The 21,450-nt window shown below is 37.0% G+C and overlaps 1 protein-coding gene across 1 annotated transcript in view; it reads right to left on the reverse strand.

Moving 5' to 3' along the window:
* Positions 1-229: 229 nt before the first annotated feature.
* GRIA4 (glutamate ionotropic receptor AMPA type subunit 4) overlaps positions 230-21,450 on the reverse strand; it is a 398,719-nt gene continuing 377,498 nt past the window's right edge. The window contains exons 15-17 of the mRNA XM_079788918.1: positions 8,145-8,259; positions 5,751-5,885; positions 230-587 (exon numbers count right to left, since the gene is read on the reverse strand). Coding sequence (XP_079645044.1) covers positions 423-587; positions 5,751-5,885; positions 8,145-8,259 — 415 coding nt within the window. The 3' untranslated portion in view covers positions 230-422. The remainder of the gene's footprint in view (positions 588-5,750; positions 5,886-8,144; positions 8,260-21,450) is intronic.

The following is a 21,450-nucleotide window of genomic DNA, read 5'->3' on the forward strand; positions in this document are numbered from 1 at the left end:
ACAGTCTTCAGTAGATTAGATGGGTGCTCTGGAGACAGTTAGCCTGTTCGTTGACTTCTACAACTATCTCATCCCTTGCTTGTGAAGGCCAAGGCCTTGGTGAGCAAGAACTGCAGAGTTGATGCGCTAACTCGCAAGCCTGATTAGTTTTGAAGTCCACCGGAGTGAAATTTGTTGCTGTTAATACACCCGTCCCAGATCCCCCCGCCCACGTCCCAAGAAAACCTAAGTTGTGAGTTTTCCTGATAGAAAATCTGAGATTGGGTTCCCGAGCTGAGCTCATGCACACGTCGCTGCTGCTGATGTCCGGCGCTCTCAGCCGGAGGATGGGGCTAGCCAGGGCCCCGCGGGCCTGCTCCCCGGGCTGTTCCCGTCAGTCACCAACACAGTTTAATTAAGGCACTCAATTATTTTTTTGGTTTTTATGGTAGGTCCGATGCAATGACAGCCAATCCTGAACTTTGTCTAATTGCAGTTCCAGCGTGTACAGCCTTCGGGCAGTCGGGCGTCAAGACGCGGCCGTTTTCACCCACACTCCCAGTGATGGAGAGTCTGGCCTTGTTTCTTATGGCTTCAGAAAAGGTCAGCTGGGGGGCATGGAAAGGAAACAGAGAGAATGTGGGGTGTTACACTAGGTCTGTTTCTTCAGCAATTTAGGACACAACAAACACCAAGATATCACTAGTAGACATCTGCATTTTTCCCCATATTCGTTCGGTCATGTGAAAACTGGTTATCAGGAGAAAGAAAAGGTCACCGGTAGGGAGGCATGAATCGGCCTAGAGTTTGTGGTCCTACCTGTTTCAGAACCCATTCAAAAATCACCAAAGGAGGTTTTGCTTAGCAAATCTGGGGAGGTCACATCTTTTAACTTGCTGCACTCTACACCCTAGTACTTCAGATTTTACGCCATTCTTTGAGTCTTTTTATCTTTACAGGGATTTGTAAAGTCCTTTGCAAGGATTATGCTCTTAAAATTGTGATGAATTGTCTAAACAAACTATATACACAGAGTGTTCATGACAGGTCTTCCTGTTTTCAGAACACAGACCTAGCCACAGACACCTTCACTCGTTCACACCAGTTACAGACATGGCCCAGAACAGCACAGTTAGTGACATAAAGTTCATTCTATGCCTAACATGGAGCTAAGGCTCATTAAGAAGCTGTAAGTGCTCAAAGGGGTCACACTGAACAGGGCATCTTTCAGTCCATCAGGATGGTCATCATTGGGGAGCTTCCCAGATTGAGGTTATGGGGTCAGGTCTCTGAAATCCTCATTAAATTCTTGCTCTCTGTCACATTAGGTAGCAGTTAGCAACATCACACAGTGGAGATACAGGTGGTATTATGTAAATCTTATTATTCATTCATTGGCTTTAAATTCTTTCAAGAGTTGAATTTTAATGTTAGCTCAAGAGGAAAGTAAGCTAAACAAGATATTACCTAAATTTGTTATGGCTTAGATCAGAACTTTCTCATAATTCATAATGTATCTCAATTCCATATTGTGAATTTAAGTTAACCTTATTTGTTAGGAAATTCCATCCTGAATTTATTCTGCCATGAAATTTAAATATTTTAATAATTATTGATTAAATAACAAAATTAGTAACTGGAGTTAAACAGTTATAATAAAAAGGTTTAGAGATCAGGCCGCTATAATGTTAGAAAGTTGAAGTCAAATTGCTAGGCAATGACACATTTATGATAAAAATCAGGTCATTATCATAGTTCTGCTTTAGTGAACAACTAAAAAATTAATACTTATTTTCATAATCAGAGGTCAGCATACAATCTCTATAGAAACCCTAGTCATCATTAAATTAAAACAAACCAAGACCAAAGTCTGAATTTGCTTCTTCAAATTCCCTTTCAACATTTAATATTTAGAAAAATAGATAATTATTTTTTAAAAATTAGCAGTTTTGTTTTAATTTTTTGAAAAAGAAATACTAATATACAATTAATAAAAGCAGTGTGATTTAAAATATATATATATTTTTTATTGATTTCAGAGAGGAAGGGAGAGAGAGAGATAAGACATCGACGATGAGCCCTGACTAGTTTGGCTCATTGGATAGAGCATTGGCCTCCGAACTGAAGGGTCCCAGGTTCGATTCCAGTAAAGGGCATGTACCTTGGTTGTGGGCACATCCCCAGTAGGAGGTGTGCAAGAGGCAGCTGATCGATGTTTCTCTCCCATCGATGTTTCTCTCTATTCCTCTCCCTTCTCTCTGGATAGAGCATTGGCCTCCGAACTGAAGGGTCCCAGGTTCGATTCCAGTCAAGGGCATGTACCTTGGTTGCGGGCACATCCCCAGTAGGAGGTGTGCAAGAGGCAGCTGATCGATGTTTCTCTCCCATCGATGTTTCTCTCTATTCCTCTCCCTTCTCTCACTTCCTCACTGTAAAAAGTCAATAAAATATATTACGACGAATATATAGAATCATTGATCAGCTGCCTCCTGCACACCCCACACTGGGGGTCAAGCAGCAACTGGGGCATGTAACCTAACAGGGAATCAAACTGTAAACTCCTGGTTCATAGGCCAATGCTCAACCACTGAGCCATGCTGGCCGGGCAAGCAGTGTGATTTTTTGAATTTTTGCAGAAGGCTTTTGCCATAAAATCTATTTTTGTTTCTTTTCCCTTCTTGTTTGCCTTTGTGAGGAAAAGAAAACATCCAAAGAGGAAAGATTCCACGTAGTTTTGAGCACTCTCTCCTTCTCTATAGATTGATTCAATCTAGTGTATTAGTTAATAAATCTTTGTCAACTCCTTAATTTCTCTTTAAGTCTTGGCATTCTTAGTTCTCAGCATCCTATATTTGTATTTTTCAATTCTTCCATAAAAGGTCATTTCTATTCATCTTGGTGTGAACCTATTGAGCCTGCTCAAACTGAAAAATTTTCTTAAAAATTTCCACATATTCTGCACCTGGTTGGTTTGTTGTGACTAATGGTCATGACCTTAATTGTAAGTGTTCTCCTGAAGGGATGGTCACTTTTAAAGTTGAATCCTACTCTATATTGAAGGTTTTAGATTTTGTTTCTGAGATTCTGGGACAATATTATCTAAATTATCAAGTATTTGCATAATTATGGCCAATAGAGTTTTTGAAAGGAAAAAGCCATTAATATAGTAGTGTAACAAAAATAACTTACTTTCAAGGCTTCTCTATAGGTGCAGATCATTTCATTTACCCTGAATTCTATTAAGTCTTTTGAAAAGTCGTATGGTAATGAATGCTTTATTTTTTATATGAAATTTATTGTCTTAAAAGTTCAACCCCAGGTCTAAAAGGCAATTCATGTGATGAACTGCAATGCCAGGTTCTAACTAAAAACATTATTACATGTAAATTGTATGTACATAACCTGGGAATTTATATATCTTTTTAACACCTTCCCAGAACTTTGTAATAAACTGACACCCATGAGTATTTCTTTCTAGAATTTTTGTTTTGCTTTTTTTGTTAATCCTCACTCGAGGATATTTTCCCATTAATATTTAGAGAGTGTAAAGGAGGTTGAGAGACAAAAAGAGAGAAACATCCATGTGAGAGAGACATGCATCAATTGGTTGCCTCCGGCATGCACCCCAACCAGGGATGGGATCGAGGCTGCAACCGAGATACATGCCCTTGACTGGAATTGAACCTGGGATCCTTCAGTCCACAGGCCAATGCTCTATCCACAGAGCCAACATGGCTTTGGTCTAGAATTTTCTAATATTCTTTTTTCTTTGCTTTGCTTCTCTGCCTTTGGACCTCACTGAGGGTTGGAATGCTTTTGCTATGCCAAAGAAAACTCGGTTTTAATAAACTGGTTATAAAATTCATCTCAGAATGAAGTCTAAATAATTGGCTCTGAAAACTTTCAAGTATTCTTTTTCTCAGTTTGAGAAAATCTCTTCTCAATTCTGTAAATATTAAGATGAAAGAATTATAATGGCTCAGACATCTATATCATCCTAGCTTGCTGTTTTGCTATTAGAAAACGTGCTAAAACATTCTGATCTGAGTGAATTGAGGGTTTTGTTCTTAATTCTTTTCCACAAAATTGGGCTTACCATTGTGTAGTTATATCTAGTCATTGATTTCCAGATTGTAGATAAAAGCAATTAGATATTAAGATACAAGTATTTCAATAGCTTTCATATGAATAAATAAATCTTAAAGTCAAGCACATTTACCTGGCATAATCTCAGATGTACATCTTTTTTTTTTTTTTTATCCTCACCTGAGGATATTTTTCCATTGATTTTTAGAGAGTGGAAGGGAGGGGGAGAGCCAGAGAGAGAGAGAAACATGGATGTGAGAGACACATTGATTGGTTGCCTCCCCCATGTGCTCTGACCAGGGCCAGGGATCGGTGTGCAACCAAGGTATGTGCCCTTGACCGGAATCTAACCCAGGACCCTTCAGTCTTTGAGCCAATGCTCTATTCACTGAGCTAAACCTGGTAGGGCTCAGATACATCTTACTATAAAAATTATATTATGTTTTTGACATCAAGCATGGAATGTCTCTTATGGGTTTAAAGGCTCATTTATCATTTTAATCAGAATGAGCAGCCTATTCAGTTGGCTATTATATGTAATTTTAGAAAATGAGTTTTAGAGACCTGATTTTAGGAAGAGCAATAGCAAAGGCTTTTAGATCTTATTTTAAAGCCACTTGCAACCATTAGAGGAAAAACGTGGTGGACATTTAGATTCTTTAAAAATGATCTCCATTTCCTATATTTCATTGAATACCTACATGAATACCTACAATTTTTTTTTTTTATTGTGGCGTGATGAGAGCATATGAGTAAGTGGGGCTGAGCTGGCTTACTTAAAAGCAATTTAAATAAAAAATCCATAATAACTCATGGCAATTTTTATCTTTTACTGTGTTCCTCCTAAGAAACACATATATTACTGATATTTTTAATGGGGAAACTGCTAAATTGCCTAAAATGTCTGCTCACCTTAGTGACATTGTGAACATAAAAGTTGAATTTCATGAAATAAATGTGAATTGTGGTCAATATCCTGATGACTCCTGCCTCAAGGTCTGGCTCAAGGACTACTGTCAGATGAGCAAACAGGTTTTACTCTTTAAAAATACAGAATATGGCTAATGTAAAACTAACTAGAATAGGAGCTAAAATTTGTTGAGCATTGACTCTTTGCCTTGGAACTGTTACATATAATTTTTCTCAGAAAACCTTATCCGGCAGCTGTCTAAGCTTTGGTCATTTGAATTAGGTTTTATGCTTATTTTGTTAACACTTATTTTAAAACTTGTTCCAGAGAAGATTAGCCTAGTCTATGTACAAAGGAAACCCAGATCTAATTTCCAATTTCTCTCAAATTTGGGGTAGAATATACTGTTTAGATAATTTCACAGAGCAATTCTGATGGTTTGTTTTTGTCTTTCGGACCCTTTCAATGCAGATATCTATTGGCAACATAAAGATTCGAACAGTACATCTGCAGCCAAAGAAAACCAAACCACTTTTGCGCTGAAGTTTTAGAAAATATAAAGCTCTAATGAGAAGCAAGCAATACCACCACGGGACAGACAGTCACAACACTGCATTTACAGGATGCATCACCCACTCACTGTAGTAGGCCCTAAGTCCTACCCCTAAATTTTAATACTTTCGGTTCCATATACGTTGTAACCTTCTCTATAGGTTGCTAAATTCTGGGTATTCTGCGAGGAAGTTGGGTTAAAAGTCTGTGCACTCTTTGCCACCTTCATTCTCTTCGCTTCTGCCCTGGACTTGTAACAGAACTCTATCAAAGCCACCAGCATTGCCAAGCCCAGTCCGCCGACCAGAATGTAGAAGACGCCGGCTACGTTGCTCAGGCTCAAGGCACTCGTCTTGTCCTGCGGGGGGGATAAACACGCTTCAGTTAACTGTGGAAATGTCACATCCGGACGGTAAAAGAACACATGAAATCCAAACAGCTAATTAGCACAAATGCTTAATTTAACCTGACATCATTTACATGTATAAATCACTGATGTAGGTTTACAAATTTAAAAATAAAGCTTATAGCTCTCAGAAGTGAAATTATGATGATTACCAATAAATTGGATAGGATTACATTCAATAAAATCTTAAACATTTTATCATTGTTAACTATGCAATGAAAACCACTGTACTTAATCATAATAAGCATTTATGTATTTGCAAAGGGTGGCAGAAGTGGGCTTATTATTAAGTTTGAGAATGACATGTTTAAAATACAGCTACATGGAAAGGGGTTTTGGTTTTCCTGCCATTAAAACGTATTTTTAATGTTTGAGATAGCTCTTGAATAAACCCTACTTCACATTTCCTAATTAAGGAACTAAGCTTTTTTTAAGCTATCAGTTTCACAATTTGTTCATCATTACTTTACAAAATATATACAGATAATGTGCTAGGGTACACATTATTTGTTTTTTTAGTCACATCTGTGGGAAATCTTATGGAAAGTATCACTTTTACATTCTATCTACTATTTAGGAATAATTATATATTTGTATACATATCACAGGTGACTTTTTGAAAAGATAACTTTTTAAAAATACACAAATTACTATGGTCAATTGAGAAATAAATTATGTATGGACAAACTGATATTACTATTTTTATTGATTTAAAAATGATTCCATTTCCACTTAAAAATGCTTCATCAATTACTATTTTAGACATATTATTCTCCAGAGCCTTAGTATACATAAATTCAGATATAGTCAAGCGTATGCTTGAAAGATATTAAAATTATAACAAGAATTCAGAACTTTTTCATAAATTATAAATATGCATATTATACATAACATTAATTGAAACGTATTTTGGGTAGACTATCTGAAGGACATCCTCTGGCCATCATCTTCTTGGCAGTATGTTTTGTGAAAAATGTGATTTAGACACTTAAATCATTTTATTAAGGACGTGGTTTAATTCCAAAGATGTACTATGTACACTGTCTACTTAGCCATGATATCAACTGATTGAACCAAAAGTTTAGGGTAACTTCGTTTTTAAAAAAATCACTCAAGTATTTATGCTTGACATAGGATTTGGGATAGCTATTTCTTTATTGGCCAAGTTTATCTCATTCCACTCTGGTTTAAAGGCAGACAAAAGCGATTAAAACATAGGGATAAGCCCTAGAAAGGGATCAATTAACATTACTTTGTCTCTGTTAAATTAATTGATGCTCTCCTTTCTAAGCTGGTCACTTGTTTAGACTTAGAATTCTCTATCATCTATCTATCATCTATCTATCTATCTGTCATCTATTTTTTTCTTTCTAAAAGGAGATATAGAAAAATAATAAAAGAAGATTCTAAGAATCATCGACTATGGCTTTCAGGCACTGTTACTACATTCTATTAATTTGTGCAGTATTTAGATTCACTGATAGGTTGTTACATTTTTTCCCCTTTGGAATTAAAATACAAATGTTTCTAACACTATTTTCAACAGAATCAGGATTATAGCTTCCTGAAATATTTTAAAAGGAATTCACGAACAACAGATCTTAGAACTTGAGGCTATCATCCATAAACACTGATTTATTTAAACCATTTTGACAGAATAGAATTGAAAGATTCACTCTGTTGATCTGTCAGCACAAAAATATAAAAGGGCCTCTTCAAACTAAAGTGGAATGGTTGGCAATATAGTCACAAAAGACTGAACTTCTGAATAAGATATAGTTAATATTTAAAATCTTTTTCTGAATGACTACTGATCAATTTCCCATTTTTTGTTTTGTGAATACATTTCTTGTTGGAAGAATATATTTCATGGTCTTTGCCTCCAAAACAATAAAAAAATCTTAAACCTCAAAAGCACTACTTTTATTAGTGGTACGTAAGCTTGAGAATAATATAAGGAATTTTTAATATTTTATGTATTTTTGTAGGTAATTTAAATTTACTTAAAAGCCTTAGTATTGGGGAGCAGGTTGCAATTTTCTATAAAGACTGTCCCTGTGGCTGAAATTTGTGACATTAACTTCGAATTTAGGCAGTGTAGAGAGACATGTTTAGTTTTTACTGTGTCCATACGCTTTTTTATTTTTTGACAATTGCTCCCGTTTACTGCTTTGTGAACACAAGAGGAGGCCCCGAACTGCAGCGACTGACCTTGCTTCCAGAGTCCTTGGGTCCACATTCACCTTTATCGTACCACCATTTGTTTTTCAGCTTGTCTAAGACGCCTGCCTCACTGAGTTTCAAAACGGCAAGGTTTACAGGAGTTCTTCACGTGGAAAATAACATAAATAACATTATATATGTTATTTTATGTTATTCAAGTAAAACTACATTAGAATCGCATGGCAAAGTGACAGAGCAGAGGCCACAGTAGGCGCTATGTCTTGTACCGTAGGCCCAGGTTTAGAATCAGACATAAAACTGGGGCCTGCTCCATCGCTTTAGGTAACAGGCACATACTGCTAGGGAGGATTTTTAAATAAAATGTATGCAATTACTGTGAATCCAAAACTATTGGCCTGGGTTGGGTTTCTTGAGCATTTATAATTTCCCCGCATGGATATGGGAGTCATTAAAAATTCAGAGCTCCTTTTTGTCTTTTTCCAAAATGAATGGAAGTGGCTGCAGGTGACAGGTGGACTTACATAGAAGCTAGCTAGGACTGGTTTCATCTCTCACATGCATATGATCAGCTAGAGGGATTTTAGTTTATGCTATGGAAGGATGTCTACAGTGTCCATTATTAAATGGAGTCCTCCATCTCTCTCATCCAGGAACGAACTGAAAGAGGTGGGTGATTCAAATGTTATTTAGGGCCACCTCATGCAGGTCCTTATAAACACAAATATGTGAATCATTATTGTAAAGTGTAAGCCTATGCTGACGTTTTCCTTCTGAACTTTCGTATTTGTCTTTCATAGTATCACCAGAAGCAATTTTCATCCATGTTGTGTCTACCACATTAATTTACTTTAAGTACAAAGGGAAGTGGCTATAATATACTTTATTAATTCTTACCAATAAACCCCTGATAGGTTAGGGATAAAAAAGATTTTGATCAAATAAACAAACTCCCTGGACTGTAAAATCCCATTTTTCTTTTCTACTATCTCAGAGTCCTTCAATACTAAATGTTTTAAAAGGAGTCTCAAGGAGGAAAGGGTCAGTAGTCAGTCATCACCAATGTTCCAATGAAGCTAAGAATTCTGTTTTCATCCTCATGTTAATCTCTCTGTATACAAAATAAAGGGCAAGAAGATGAAAGGAAAGCAGTAACTCCTAGCATCTTTTGTTGTTATTGTGTGTGTGTGTGTGTTTGTTTTTTCACTTTTATAAACATTCAGAGAGAGACTTGTATTCTTCTTGACATTTCTAAGGCTGCCACTATCATTTTGTCTGGCCGTATCTTCTAGTGCCTCCCTCCGAGGAAATGCTGAGTGCATAGAGACACATAGCCTGCATTTCTCTGGTTATCAGTAGATGAATTCCATAAACCTATCTACAAAACGAGGTAGTTTATTTATAATGATAATGATAGCTAAACATTTGCGGAGTATTGGAGTACTTGCTATGTACCAGGCATTGTTAAAAGCATTTTACATACCTAATTACTATTATCATCTGCATTTTACAAATGAGGAACCAAGGCACAGAGAGGTTAACTCCTCTGTTCACACAACTAGGAAGCAGAGGAATCAGGATTTGTAATAGTCTGACTTCATAGCTGTGCAATTAAAAGCATTAACAATGTAAGACTCAGGAAATGGGGTTTCTGGTTAATCGAGTGCTCTGGTTAACAGTTAAACTAAAACCCATTTATTTTGTACTGTTTGTTCTCAAAAATGTTTCCAAAATATGTTTTTCTTTTTGTTTATCTGATTTCTGAATACAATTTAATTTTTGTATGAATGTTATAAGATCTTACAAGGTTCATTGTTCCATTTAAGAAGTAATATGCATTTGCCACCTTCCTTGAACATTGTTTTTTGGACTAAAATCTAACATAAGCATGATTTAACACTTTCTGCTAAAAGCTGAATTTGGGGTGAGGATGGATGAGGTGGGGTGAGGGTGATGGTTACCTGGGTTGCTTGGTTAATTTAGCCCCAACCTAGGGGCTATCTATACAACCTCCTCCCCCCCCTCCACACTTTAGCAACTATTAACAAAACCACATGGTTGGTGAATTGTGAACTCCTTGAAAACAAAAGCCACATTTCATTCATCTGTGTAAAACAGTATTTACCAGGATATCCACTGAGAGTAAGTGCTCTATAAAGTGGCTACATTCAAACTATTTTGAATAGAAAACAAGCTTTTTCCTTTAATTGATAACTACAAGAGGTTTGAGATCCCCAGGCCAGCTTGCCAAAGCCTTTTGAAACCTGTGTAGGTACATTATATTACCCTATATTACACTTCTTAAATAGGGTACAGTGGGAGGAGGAGGACAATGCTGAAAAGAGAGAGGAAATGAACAGTTTCGAAATTTTTTCTAGAAGGGAAGGTTGAAGGCAAAATTGAGGATTAGATAAAGACTGCCGTTGGCCATCTCTCTCCCTTTTCTTAAAGTCCTAATTTTTCCTACCCCCTTCATTTTCCCCTTGCCTCTTTGTCCCTTCTGCTACTCACTTGAGCAGTCTTGTTTTAGAGGTAAGATTGGGATTTTGAATATAAGATACTTACTATTAATCAAACTTAACAGTCAACTGGTGGAATGTAGAGCACTTAGCAAGTAATTCATAACAGGGATATCCCTTCTCCAACGGTTAGCTTCCCTTAGTGGTTTTTGTTTACCACAACCTTCCCCACCTATTTATGAATTCATGTTTTCTATAATAATCCCTTTATTCTTGCATTGGTTTCCATGTCTGTGGTGAAGGGACGTAGGCCATTTATAAGTATAAAATGTTTTAAAGTCAGGAATGGGCTGTATTTTTCAAAGGGCTAAATTAAAAACTGGGTATTATGTGATCTAATATAATTCCTGAAGGACACAATATTTGTTATGTTTACAAAATGATTTTTAAATGAACATCCTCATCCATGAGTGTGCCTATTTTGATATATATAGAAGGAAAGTATAAAACAGAAAAAATCAATAGTTTTAGTGACTGATTACAGGCATTTCCCAAATTTTCCATCTAGAATCAGGATTAAATAACCACTAAGAATTGGCATAAATTTCTGCATATGGTTTGTGCTCAGGCTAAACCCCCCAGATTAATCAAAGGGGGAAATGAGTTTTAGACATTGCAATGATATTCTTAAATTGGTCCCCTGTTATTTTATTCACAAGATGAGTATGCCTGCTCAGAACTTCATGCTCTGGGAATGTCTCGCAGCTAAATGGTGATGCTAATTATTTTGCAGCCAGGGGATGTGACTAGAAGTGGCCACAGTGACTAATAGTTCAGTTGTTGGTTATATTAAATCATAAGTTCCTTGAAGAAAAAAAAACAGTGGGTAATTCCCTTTCCCCCCACAGATACTGGTTCCATGTCCCAGTTAAATTAGAGATTTCATAATTTTCTGCTGAATAGAAGTCTGGACATATTCTCCCTGGTTGCAACCCTCAATTGTCTCTTCCTGGGAACCTATTCATGTGTGGGACAGCTTCCCATGGTTCCCCCTTAGTTTTCTCCTACCAAGATTCGGTATTGGAAAGATAACACCGATTTCCGAGTGCTTGGGCTGAGTCCCTGAGTGTGAGTTTTCCCTACAGTATTTCATTGGCTCCTCTGCTTGGATCTACACCCAGCAAAGGCTCCGGATCTACCTTCAGTCTCCAGGTCAGCACTTTTGCTCCTTATTTTACCACTTTTGAGGAAAACCAGGCTAAATGGGAGGCGCAAGGTAAGTCTAAAAAGAAAATCAGTCACCTGAAGAAGGTACAAAACAAAAATGAAAAAGCAATAACTGCTCTTGGTAATTTACTTTGAACTAAGTGAGGTCAAGCAGACATATAAATATCACCTTTTATTACGAATTCAGAGTTGGGCATTATTAACATTTAGATTGCAATCACCTATTCTCTTGATGATAAATATGTCAATATACAGCCTACTAGGGATGTTTTTTAGTATGAAAACAAAATTCCTGAGGGAAAATAGAACATAATGCAATTTCCTTTTGGGGAATATTTTAGGTTAATTTTTCATAACAATTTAGAAAATTACTTCTTAAGATTTGAAATAATGTTTTAGAATATCATTTTGTAGTTCATGTTTATTGAAAATAATGTACTGAATACCTATGAGAACAAGCAGTTTGATTTTTGAAAATTACAAGGTTAGATTCATATTTATTTCTTTGTACAGCAAATATTTACTTTGTGTCCATTATGCACCAAACAATGTGTTGGATGCAAACAGATTAAAACCCAACTGAGTTGTCCAACCTTGTTTAAATAAATTAAAATGGTTTTGTTACATAGATCTTTTTTATTATGTGTAAATTTCTGCTTCTGCTTGCTTATTTAATTTTCTTCTGAAAAGAGTTTAATGTACTCTAAAATAGGACTTCATTCTTTTTTTTTTTTTGGAAAATTTTATTTGATAAGCAGTGTTACACTTCTTTTCTATTTGTGATAAAAAATAAATTTTGCAAATAAAATTTCTCTAATGGAATAGAATATGATTGTTTTTATTTTCTTTGGAGCTATGAGAGCATACTTTCATACAGTTCTAATTTGCAAGAAGGAATAGTAGATTGTTAGTGTAAACTGGAATAATTCTCTGTCTCTTCTCTCTCTCTCTGTGTCCCAAAAAAATGTATACATACTTTGATTATAAAGGCAGTGTTTATTAAAATACATTTCATTTTCAAAATGTAATAGAATCTAGAAAGTATGTATACATTTTTTTGGGACACCATATATCTACATGTACATATATATTGTATGGAAACTGTCAGAACATTCTAGGCAAGTTAAGGCCCCAAAAAGTAAAAAGAATTAATATTCCTTAAGAAAACATATGGTTGGTGCCTCAGATGGAGGTGCCCTAAGCACTCTCTCTGGCTTTTCTCAGCTCTGTTCTCCAGGAACTCAGATTCTCTCTCGGGATAAGGAGATGGATGACCTTGGGTCCACACAATTCTGTTGTTTCTCTCTCTTTCCTGCCTCCCTCTGTGGCCAGAATAATCATATGGTAACCTGCAGAGGGGCTGGTTATTAGGGGGGGGGGTATACAAGTGAGCTGGGTTTGAGAGGCTCTTCAGATTAGGAGAGAGGGGCAAGTTTGCGGCATTGAAAGAAGGTGAAGTTATCAGCCATCTGACGGATACTCACTAAAAACAGCATCTTTCTGTGGGTTGGGTGGCTGAGTGAGAGAATTTAGAGTCCAATCCGGAACCTGAAGAGAAGCAGGACTTCTTATTTTGGGCAATTCTCTAGATTTTAAAAGGCAGGCAAGACTGTATACTTCTAAAATTTCAATATTCTTATATACCAAGTGTAGGTATGTAAGAAAAGAAAATTCAGTCAGAAGAGTCTGGACTGTTTTCTCTAAGTCTATACATAGTGAAGAAGGGTTCTGGGACACTAAGTAGAATATTCTGTTATTTGTGTACCTATTTTTTTTCTTTAGACACTGTTTAGAAATTTAATAAAACATTATTTTATGAAGCTGGACATATGCCATGGAGTCAGGGAAGATAAGCTGAACTGGTCTTGTGTGTAGAGTCTGCTCATTTCGTAGTTTGATCCATTTATGGGAAGCCAAACATTTCTGGTTCCACATGACTATCTTTGATTTATCATTTAACTTATTATTTATTGGAAGCCTGTGGGGTTTAGACAGAGAAATGATTTTCTGGTAAGTACATAGATCTAGGTGGAGTTACTGCTGTTACTTAAAAACATTAGGTAGAACTTCTGGTGAACAAGAAAGATATACCCTCTCTTCTCTTTGCCAAATCATTCTTTCAAAAACCAGCATCCCCTCCTGCCTTCCAAAACCGTGGTGTATAGAACTATAATATTTGATCCCAACTGCTTGAGAGCCAGAGATTTTCAGTGACTATTTTAATTAGGTTTGTTCATGTGTTCCCACATGGATAACATTTGCAAATATTTTTGCTTTGACAGTAATTGCATACTTAAGTTGTGAAGGGACTTGACCAGCAATTCTGATGCTATTAGAAGATCCATACTGCGAGTCTCCCAGCAGATGCACCTATTACTTTACATACTGTTTACCCGCTTTTGGTGACATTGAGGCTAACCTTGGAGTCACCTCCCCCGCTGCCACATTCTCCTTTGTCGTACCACCATTTGTTTTTCAATTTGTCCAAGAGGCCTTGTTCATTCAGTTTTAAAACTGCGAGGTTAACAGCATTTCTTGAAACGATAAAACATATTTTGTAAGAAACTGCACAGCTGTTAAGATGTTAGAAGGAATGAGGACTTAAGCTCTTTTACAAGCTTCTCCCAGACGCTAAATAAACCTCTCATTTTGCCATCCTGCAGCCCCTTCCACCAGTTCAAACCAAAGGCAATTGTAACTACTTGCAAACTGTATTAAACATGTGGTATTTAGCGCTGTTCACTTTCACAGTTCATTTATTGTCAAATAACCGACATCATCATCAACCAGTTACATGGATTGTTTTTCAAAACAGTAATAACTTGAATTTACTAGTAATTGAGAAAGAATTGTGTCTTGAATTCCTTTGCAGAGAATGTCAATGATCTAAAAGAGACTGAAATGAAAATTCATTCCCAGAAGGAAAAGCATAATGGAATAAACAAACCAACAAATAGCCACTAATTTTTGTGTACTGATTTCCTGACAACAGAGTATGAATTGCTATTCCTCTTTTATCTGTGGGAGTTTGGTTTGCATGATTTAGCTGGTCTCAGGATCTAGGATTTCCATGTTTGGTTCAATTTTGGAGCTAGAAGTCAAGAGAAAGGTAATAGCAGCTTTTAGTGAAAAAGCTGTTATATTTGAATCTTGTATTGATTCTTTTTTTTTTTTTTAAATCTTGTATTGATTCTTAAAGGCATTGGATGATATTTAGAAATTCAAATCACAAAGCCAATTTGACTGTTTAAGTTATTAAACTCTAAAGGTCATGCTGCGTATGATGTGGACTTGGACAAAACACACCACTCTACATTAGATTTTCTCCATGTTAATCTCTGCAGGGGAATAGAGGTAGCATATCCTAATTACTCTCTAAGAGGATTTCTGAAGAAGTTTCATAGGCTCTTGCTTCCCATACATTTGGTTCCTTTCTTGCTTTCAAGCTACAGTTTCTAAATAAGCTCTCTCTTTCAAGAGGTTTTCACAGCCTTTAATGTAATTTCTGTTAAATCTGGAGAAAGGCTTAGATACTGAGAGAATCTGGGTATAGTTTGTGCTATGTTATTTGATAAATACTGAGTTTGGTGATCAGTTAACGCCAAATGAATTAATAAAATAAAACCAAACAACCCCATATTAATGAGTAGCACTTGAAAGTGATCATTCAGTTGACAAATAAAAAGTGTTGCTTATTTCACTACTAATTGGCCTATGAAAGTGTTTGTTCTCTTCAAATGTGTTTGTAATATTTCAGGTAATTGATGCTCACTTTCAATGATGTTCATGTTATGATGGTTTGATCTACCTGGAGAGCAAACATTTCCCTGAGTAAGCTACACCTTGAGAGTGTTAACTGTTTTTAAGGGTTAGACGGCCATTTACTAAATGTGAATTAAATAATTAGCTTTCTCACATTCCCGAGTAAGTGCCACATTAGTGGTGTAAAATAATTAATATCCTTCTGAAAGTAAACAATATCAGGTTTTTAGTTTAATCACCAAAAGGACCAGACTGAAATGTAGGCTGAATATTCAATTATGATAGAGACAGACACCTGTTTTGTTTTTAAAATGCTGCAAATAAGTTGTTTTATTTTGTGTCCACAAGAAACTAAATTTGTCTTTCAATGATTTAAACCTAACTGCTATTTTTTTTTTTTTGGAGAAAATTGTTTTTATGATCCACCTTTTTTAGCCTTAAATATTCATATTAGATTAAAAAATAAATAAAGTGACATCCCAATTATTTTTATGTGTTGGTTTAGACCATTTCTTTGATAAACTAAAATCATTTCATGAGAGGGTTATTTAACAGGGTTATTAGCCATATCCAAAGACAGTTTCACAGCACAATAGAAAACAAACAAACAAATAAAAAAAAGAACAAAATAAAGGAATGGATAAGGAAAAAAAGCTTTACATTGAGAAAATTATTTGGAATAAGCTTCCTACAAAATTATTCTAAGAATTGTATTTCTTATGTCATCTAATAGGCCATGTAAAAACAGCTTAGTTTCACACTGCTATCCACATATGTGTGTGTATGTATCTATAGTTGTTTAATATAATATACTTGAACAATAAATAACTCACTGCCCAGTTCACAATTCATTCACATGTTTTCCTTGCAGAAACATGTGGTCCCTCAATAAAGTCCACTTTGTCCTACCATATGTAAAATTGTTTTTTCTTTAGTGGTATATAGAAGGCATTTGGTAATTAATATTTAGAGATAGTCTTCAGAGTTTCAAGATTTCCTTGCTTGTTAAAACTGCCAGTTTTCTACAATTTTCTTTATACAGTTTAGGTCTAACAACCTCTTAAAATTGCTATTAAACTGCAGCATAAACCACATATGTAAGCATCATTTGAACATGTGTTCTATTTTATGGAATGCATTGTTTTGACATGTTATTAATGATAAGAATCAGCAAATGACTTTAAAATATATATAAAGTTATTTCACTCAGTCTGCTAGAATAAATTTTAAAAAGTGTTCTTTACCCAAGCAAAAACGAACAGGAAGTCTGAAGGAGTGATCATAAGCAAGATTAAGGCAGCTATAAGGGGTCAGGTAAATGAGGGACATAGAAGGTAGATCCTTGCAGCACATTTTCTCTCATTCGGTTGGAATCCCTTTCATGCATTTCAGACATAGTTTTGAGAAATATATTGATAAGAAGGGAAGAAGTTCTCCTCATTAAGCATCAGAGAAGCTGTAATAGTGATCTGTTAAGCTGATAAGAGGTAAAAGAAAAATATTATGGGTTCTTTCTTACATTAATTATTCCTTTTATTCTATTAAATCCAGCATTTCCAGAGTAAAATCAATTGAAACATATTGTTTTCAATTAATATTTGAAGAGAGGAAGAAACAAGTGACCACTTTATTGCTGGATGTTTAGACCACATTTAAGAGGCCAGGTGTATTGACAATGACTTCCTATATAATAAAAGTCTAGGTGGTGTCATGTGCGACATCATCACAAGATGGCCACCACAAGATGGCTGTCACAAGATGGCCGGCAAGGGAGGGCAGTTGTAGGCGATCAGCCTGGCAGGGGAGGGCAGTTGTGGGCGACCAGGCTGGCAAGAGAAGGCAGTTGGGGGCGAGATCAGGCCAACAGGGGAGAGCAGTTGGGGGCGATTAGGCCATTAGGGGAGGGAAGTTTGGGGTGACTAGGCCAGCAGGGGAGGGCAGTTGGGGTGACCAGGCCAGCAGGGGAGGGCAGTTGGGGGTGACCAGGCCTTCAGGAGAGGGCAGTTGGAGGGGGCAGGCCTGCATGGGAGGGCAGTTAGGGGCAATCAGGTCAGCAGGGGAGGGCACTTGGGGGTGACCAAGCCTGCAGGGGAGGGCAGTTGGGGGCAATCAGGCTGGCAAGGGAGGGCAGTTGGGGGCAATTGGGCCGGCAGGGGAGCAGTTAGGTGTCAATTAGGCCAGCAGGGGAGCAATTAGGTGTCAATTAGGCTGGCAGGCAGAAGCAGTTAGGGGCAATCTGGCAGGCAGGCAGGTGAGTGGTTAGGAGCCAGCAGTCCCGGATTGTAAGAGGGATGTCCGATTGCTGGTTTAGGCCGATCCCTATGGGCCTAAACCAGCAGTCGGCATCACCCAAGGAGTCTCAGATTGGAGAGGGTGCAAGCTGGGCTGAGGGACACCACCACCCCCACCATCCCAATTTCATGCACCAGGCCTCTAGTATAGACCCAGGTCACTTATTTGCCTTTGTCTTTTATGCCTTAGGAGAATTCTATGTTAAAAATCAACAACCCTATTTAACTTTTTCCATAGTTCTGAGGTGATGGAGAACTTCATTCAGAGGTGGAAAGAAAATGCTCACCTGGACAAATTCTAGGCCTCTGAAAAACTTTGAAGGATTTTTATTCCTAAAATTTCCTTCAATTGAATTTGGGATTATTAAAATCCATACTTCATTGGAACCCATTTTTGTTACCAAGAATCTTATTGAAATATCACATACTAGTATAATGGAAGTTTTTGGATGGGACCTAACAGACCTAACTTTTTCCATTTATTGATTTTGAGTAAATTAATTAGTGCAAAGTAAGATATTCTTATTATAGGCATGCTTAATTCAGGCTAAAATATTTACCTCTTACTCTCTACCTTTTCATAGTAACTTAATGCTAAAGTCTATAGATGTGATCATGTTTTTATGCTTACTTTAGGCCTTAATTGCTGGAAACCAATTCCAGTATGTAATAATTACAAGAATTTTGTCAAAAGGTTGATGGGACTTGGGTGGACTCAACAATGGCTGAGCTACATATATAGTTTACCTGTTGGAAATGGCTAAACGGCACTCCCCCAAACCTGAATAGGATTGTCTGCTGCCAGACAGCTCAGGGCATTTTATTGCATCCTGTTGGTCAAACACCTGAGCAGCTATAGGCTATTCCCCAAACTGACAATGCTTCTGTAAACCCTTTGAAACCTTAACCTTTGAAGTGTATGTCTCCACCTTGCCTTAGGACAAATTGTGTTAATAAAAGCAGGGTCCTAGACAAGGAAGTAGTCTTCAGTTCTTTTAGCTGAAGATCCTCTGACCCCCAATGCCTTTCAAAATTATCTTTCGTCCTTAGACTCCTTCTTGAATCTACGCATCAGCCCCTTTCTCCAGATTGCTGAACCCTTTGTAAGGCTGGGACAAGTACCCCGGCACTTAATCATTATATTTACTTCTAGAACATATTTATTAGAGTGTAATTTTTCTATTGGTGAGGTTTTAAAGTTTACACTTGATAAAATGTCTACAGAAGTAGATAGAAAGCATTTAAAAGTTTAAGTTTGGTAAAGTATTTTTATGATTGCCAGGATTTGTGAATATATTATTGTAAAGGACTGATATAAAAGCCCTAGGTTTGTTTAGTCAATGTCTGCACACAGAATATGTAGGGCATATATAGTTTGTAGAATAAATAATTTGCAATATTATATTGAGTCTGGTTAAAACAAATTAAGTTACATTTTACTTAACAATATTAACATTTCATTGCTGGTAAGGATGTCAATAATGTATGGACCTAATCCAGTTTAGCTGTTTAAACTACTGTATAATTTTGCTAGTGCTTTTTTATCTTATAAGAAAGAATCCATTAGTTAAATAAACATGAGAAAGTCTCCTCAGTTTTAGGCCTGTGCTGTCGTAATTGGAGTGTTCTTTTCATACTAAACTCTCTATAACATTTAAATATCAGGTATTAAAATATCCAGAATATTTCCCTGAATGATGTTAAATTTTCTTTCATAGTCCCCAGTGAATCTTAATATATTTTTAAATACTTAAAACTTGTGTGAATAACAAGAAATTGTGTAAAAAAAAAGATCCTTTAAAATAAGCAAAGAACATTGGTAGATAATTCACACAAGAAGAAATACAAATCATATAAAAATAATCCAACCTTACTTGGAATTAAATTAATGTAAATTAAAACAATGAAAATTCATTTTTTTGTCATTCATGTTGGAAAAGACAAAAGTAAAGATAATGTTCAATATAATCTATAATTTAATAAGATGGGTGTCTTCCAATTAAAATTGGAAAGACATAATATGACCTTATACAATAAAAGATTAAAAACAGTTCTTATCCTTGATAATCATTGATAATAATTCCCCTTTGAGGAATTATTCCTAAAAAATTAGTCAATGATGTTGATAAAGTAATATATGCATTGTACATTTACATGGCAAAACATTGCAAACAATTGACATGCCCAACAGAAGGGGAGAATTAATTAGATTTTGGTGCATAACAGTGGTCCTCAATCTTGAAATGAGTATTAGAACCACTTATTACAAATACAGATGCTCAGGCCTAACCACGCTCAATGAAATTCTTCTGAATTGGGAGCTGTGTTTCTACATTTTTACAGAGCTCCCCAGGTGGTAGTATTGATGAGTACCAATGATCCTTATGACTGAATGTTATACAACTATTAAAAGCTTTTAAAAACAAGAAAAAAATGCTTATAGTATAATAAGTGAAAAAGAAATAAATTTTTATATTCATTGTGATCTTAATATGTGAATAAAATATAATATATATTAATGGAAAACTATAGCTATGGAGGAATTATAATTAATTTGGATTGCATTTTGTTCTTTAAGGTTCTCCACCCACCCAACATTTTTTTACAATGAAAGTGATACTATAATAATCACTAGAAAACAAAAACCCTCTCAATTATTTTATAATATAACTAGAGGCCTGGTGCACGAAATTCGTGCATGGGGGTGGGGGGTTGTCCCTCAGGCCAGCCTGCACCCTCTCCAATCTGGGACCCCTCGAAGGATGTCCGACTGCCCGTTTAGGCCTGATCCCACTGGGATCAGGCCTAAATGGGCAGTCGGACATCCCTCACAATCCAGGACTGCTGGCTCCCAACTGCTTGCCTGCCTGCCTTCCTAATTGCCCCTAACCGCTTCTGCCTGCCTGCCTGATCACCCCTAACCACTCCCATGCCAGCCTGATTGATGTCTAACTGCTCCCCTGCCAGCCTGTTTGCCCCCAACTTCCCTCCTCTGCCGGCCTGGTCACCCTTAACTGCCCTCCCCTGCAGGGTTGATCGCCTCCAACTGCCCTCCCTTGCAGGCCTAGTGGCTCCCAACTGCCCTCCCTGCTGGCCATCTTGTGGTGGCCATCTTGTGTCCACATGGGGGCAGGATCTTTGACCACATGGGGGCAGCCATCTTGTGTGTTGCAGTGATGGTCAATCTACATATTACTCTTTTATTAGATAGGATAGAGGCCTGGTGCATGGGTGGGGGCCAGCTGGTTTGCCCTGAAGGGTGGCCTGGATCAGGGTGGGGGTTCCCTTGGGGCATGGGGCGGCCTGAGCGAGGGGCCTGTGGCGGTTTGCAGGCCGGCCACACCCCCTGGCGACCCAAGCGGAGGCCCTGGTATCTGGAATTTATTTATCTTCTACAATTGAAACTTTGTAGCCTGGAGCGGAGCCAAGACTTCTGCTTGCTCCGTGGCTGGCAGCCATTTCTGTTGGGGTTTGTGTATCTTCTATAATTGAAACTTTGTAGCCTTAAGCGGAGGCCTGAGCAGGCCAGGGTGTGCAGAAAGCTTTGCTTCCATTGCCGGGGACAATCCTAGCCTCCCGCTCTTCTGGCTCCATGGC

Source organism: Cnephaeus nilssonii (genome assembly GCF_951640355.1).
Source record: "Cnephaeus nilssonii genome assembly, chromosome: 13".
NCBI classification, from domain to species: Eukaryota; Metazoa; Chordata; class Mammalia; order Chiroptera; family Vespertilionidae; genus Cnephaeus; species Cnephaeus nilssonii.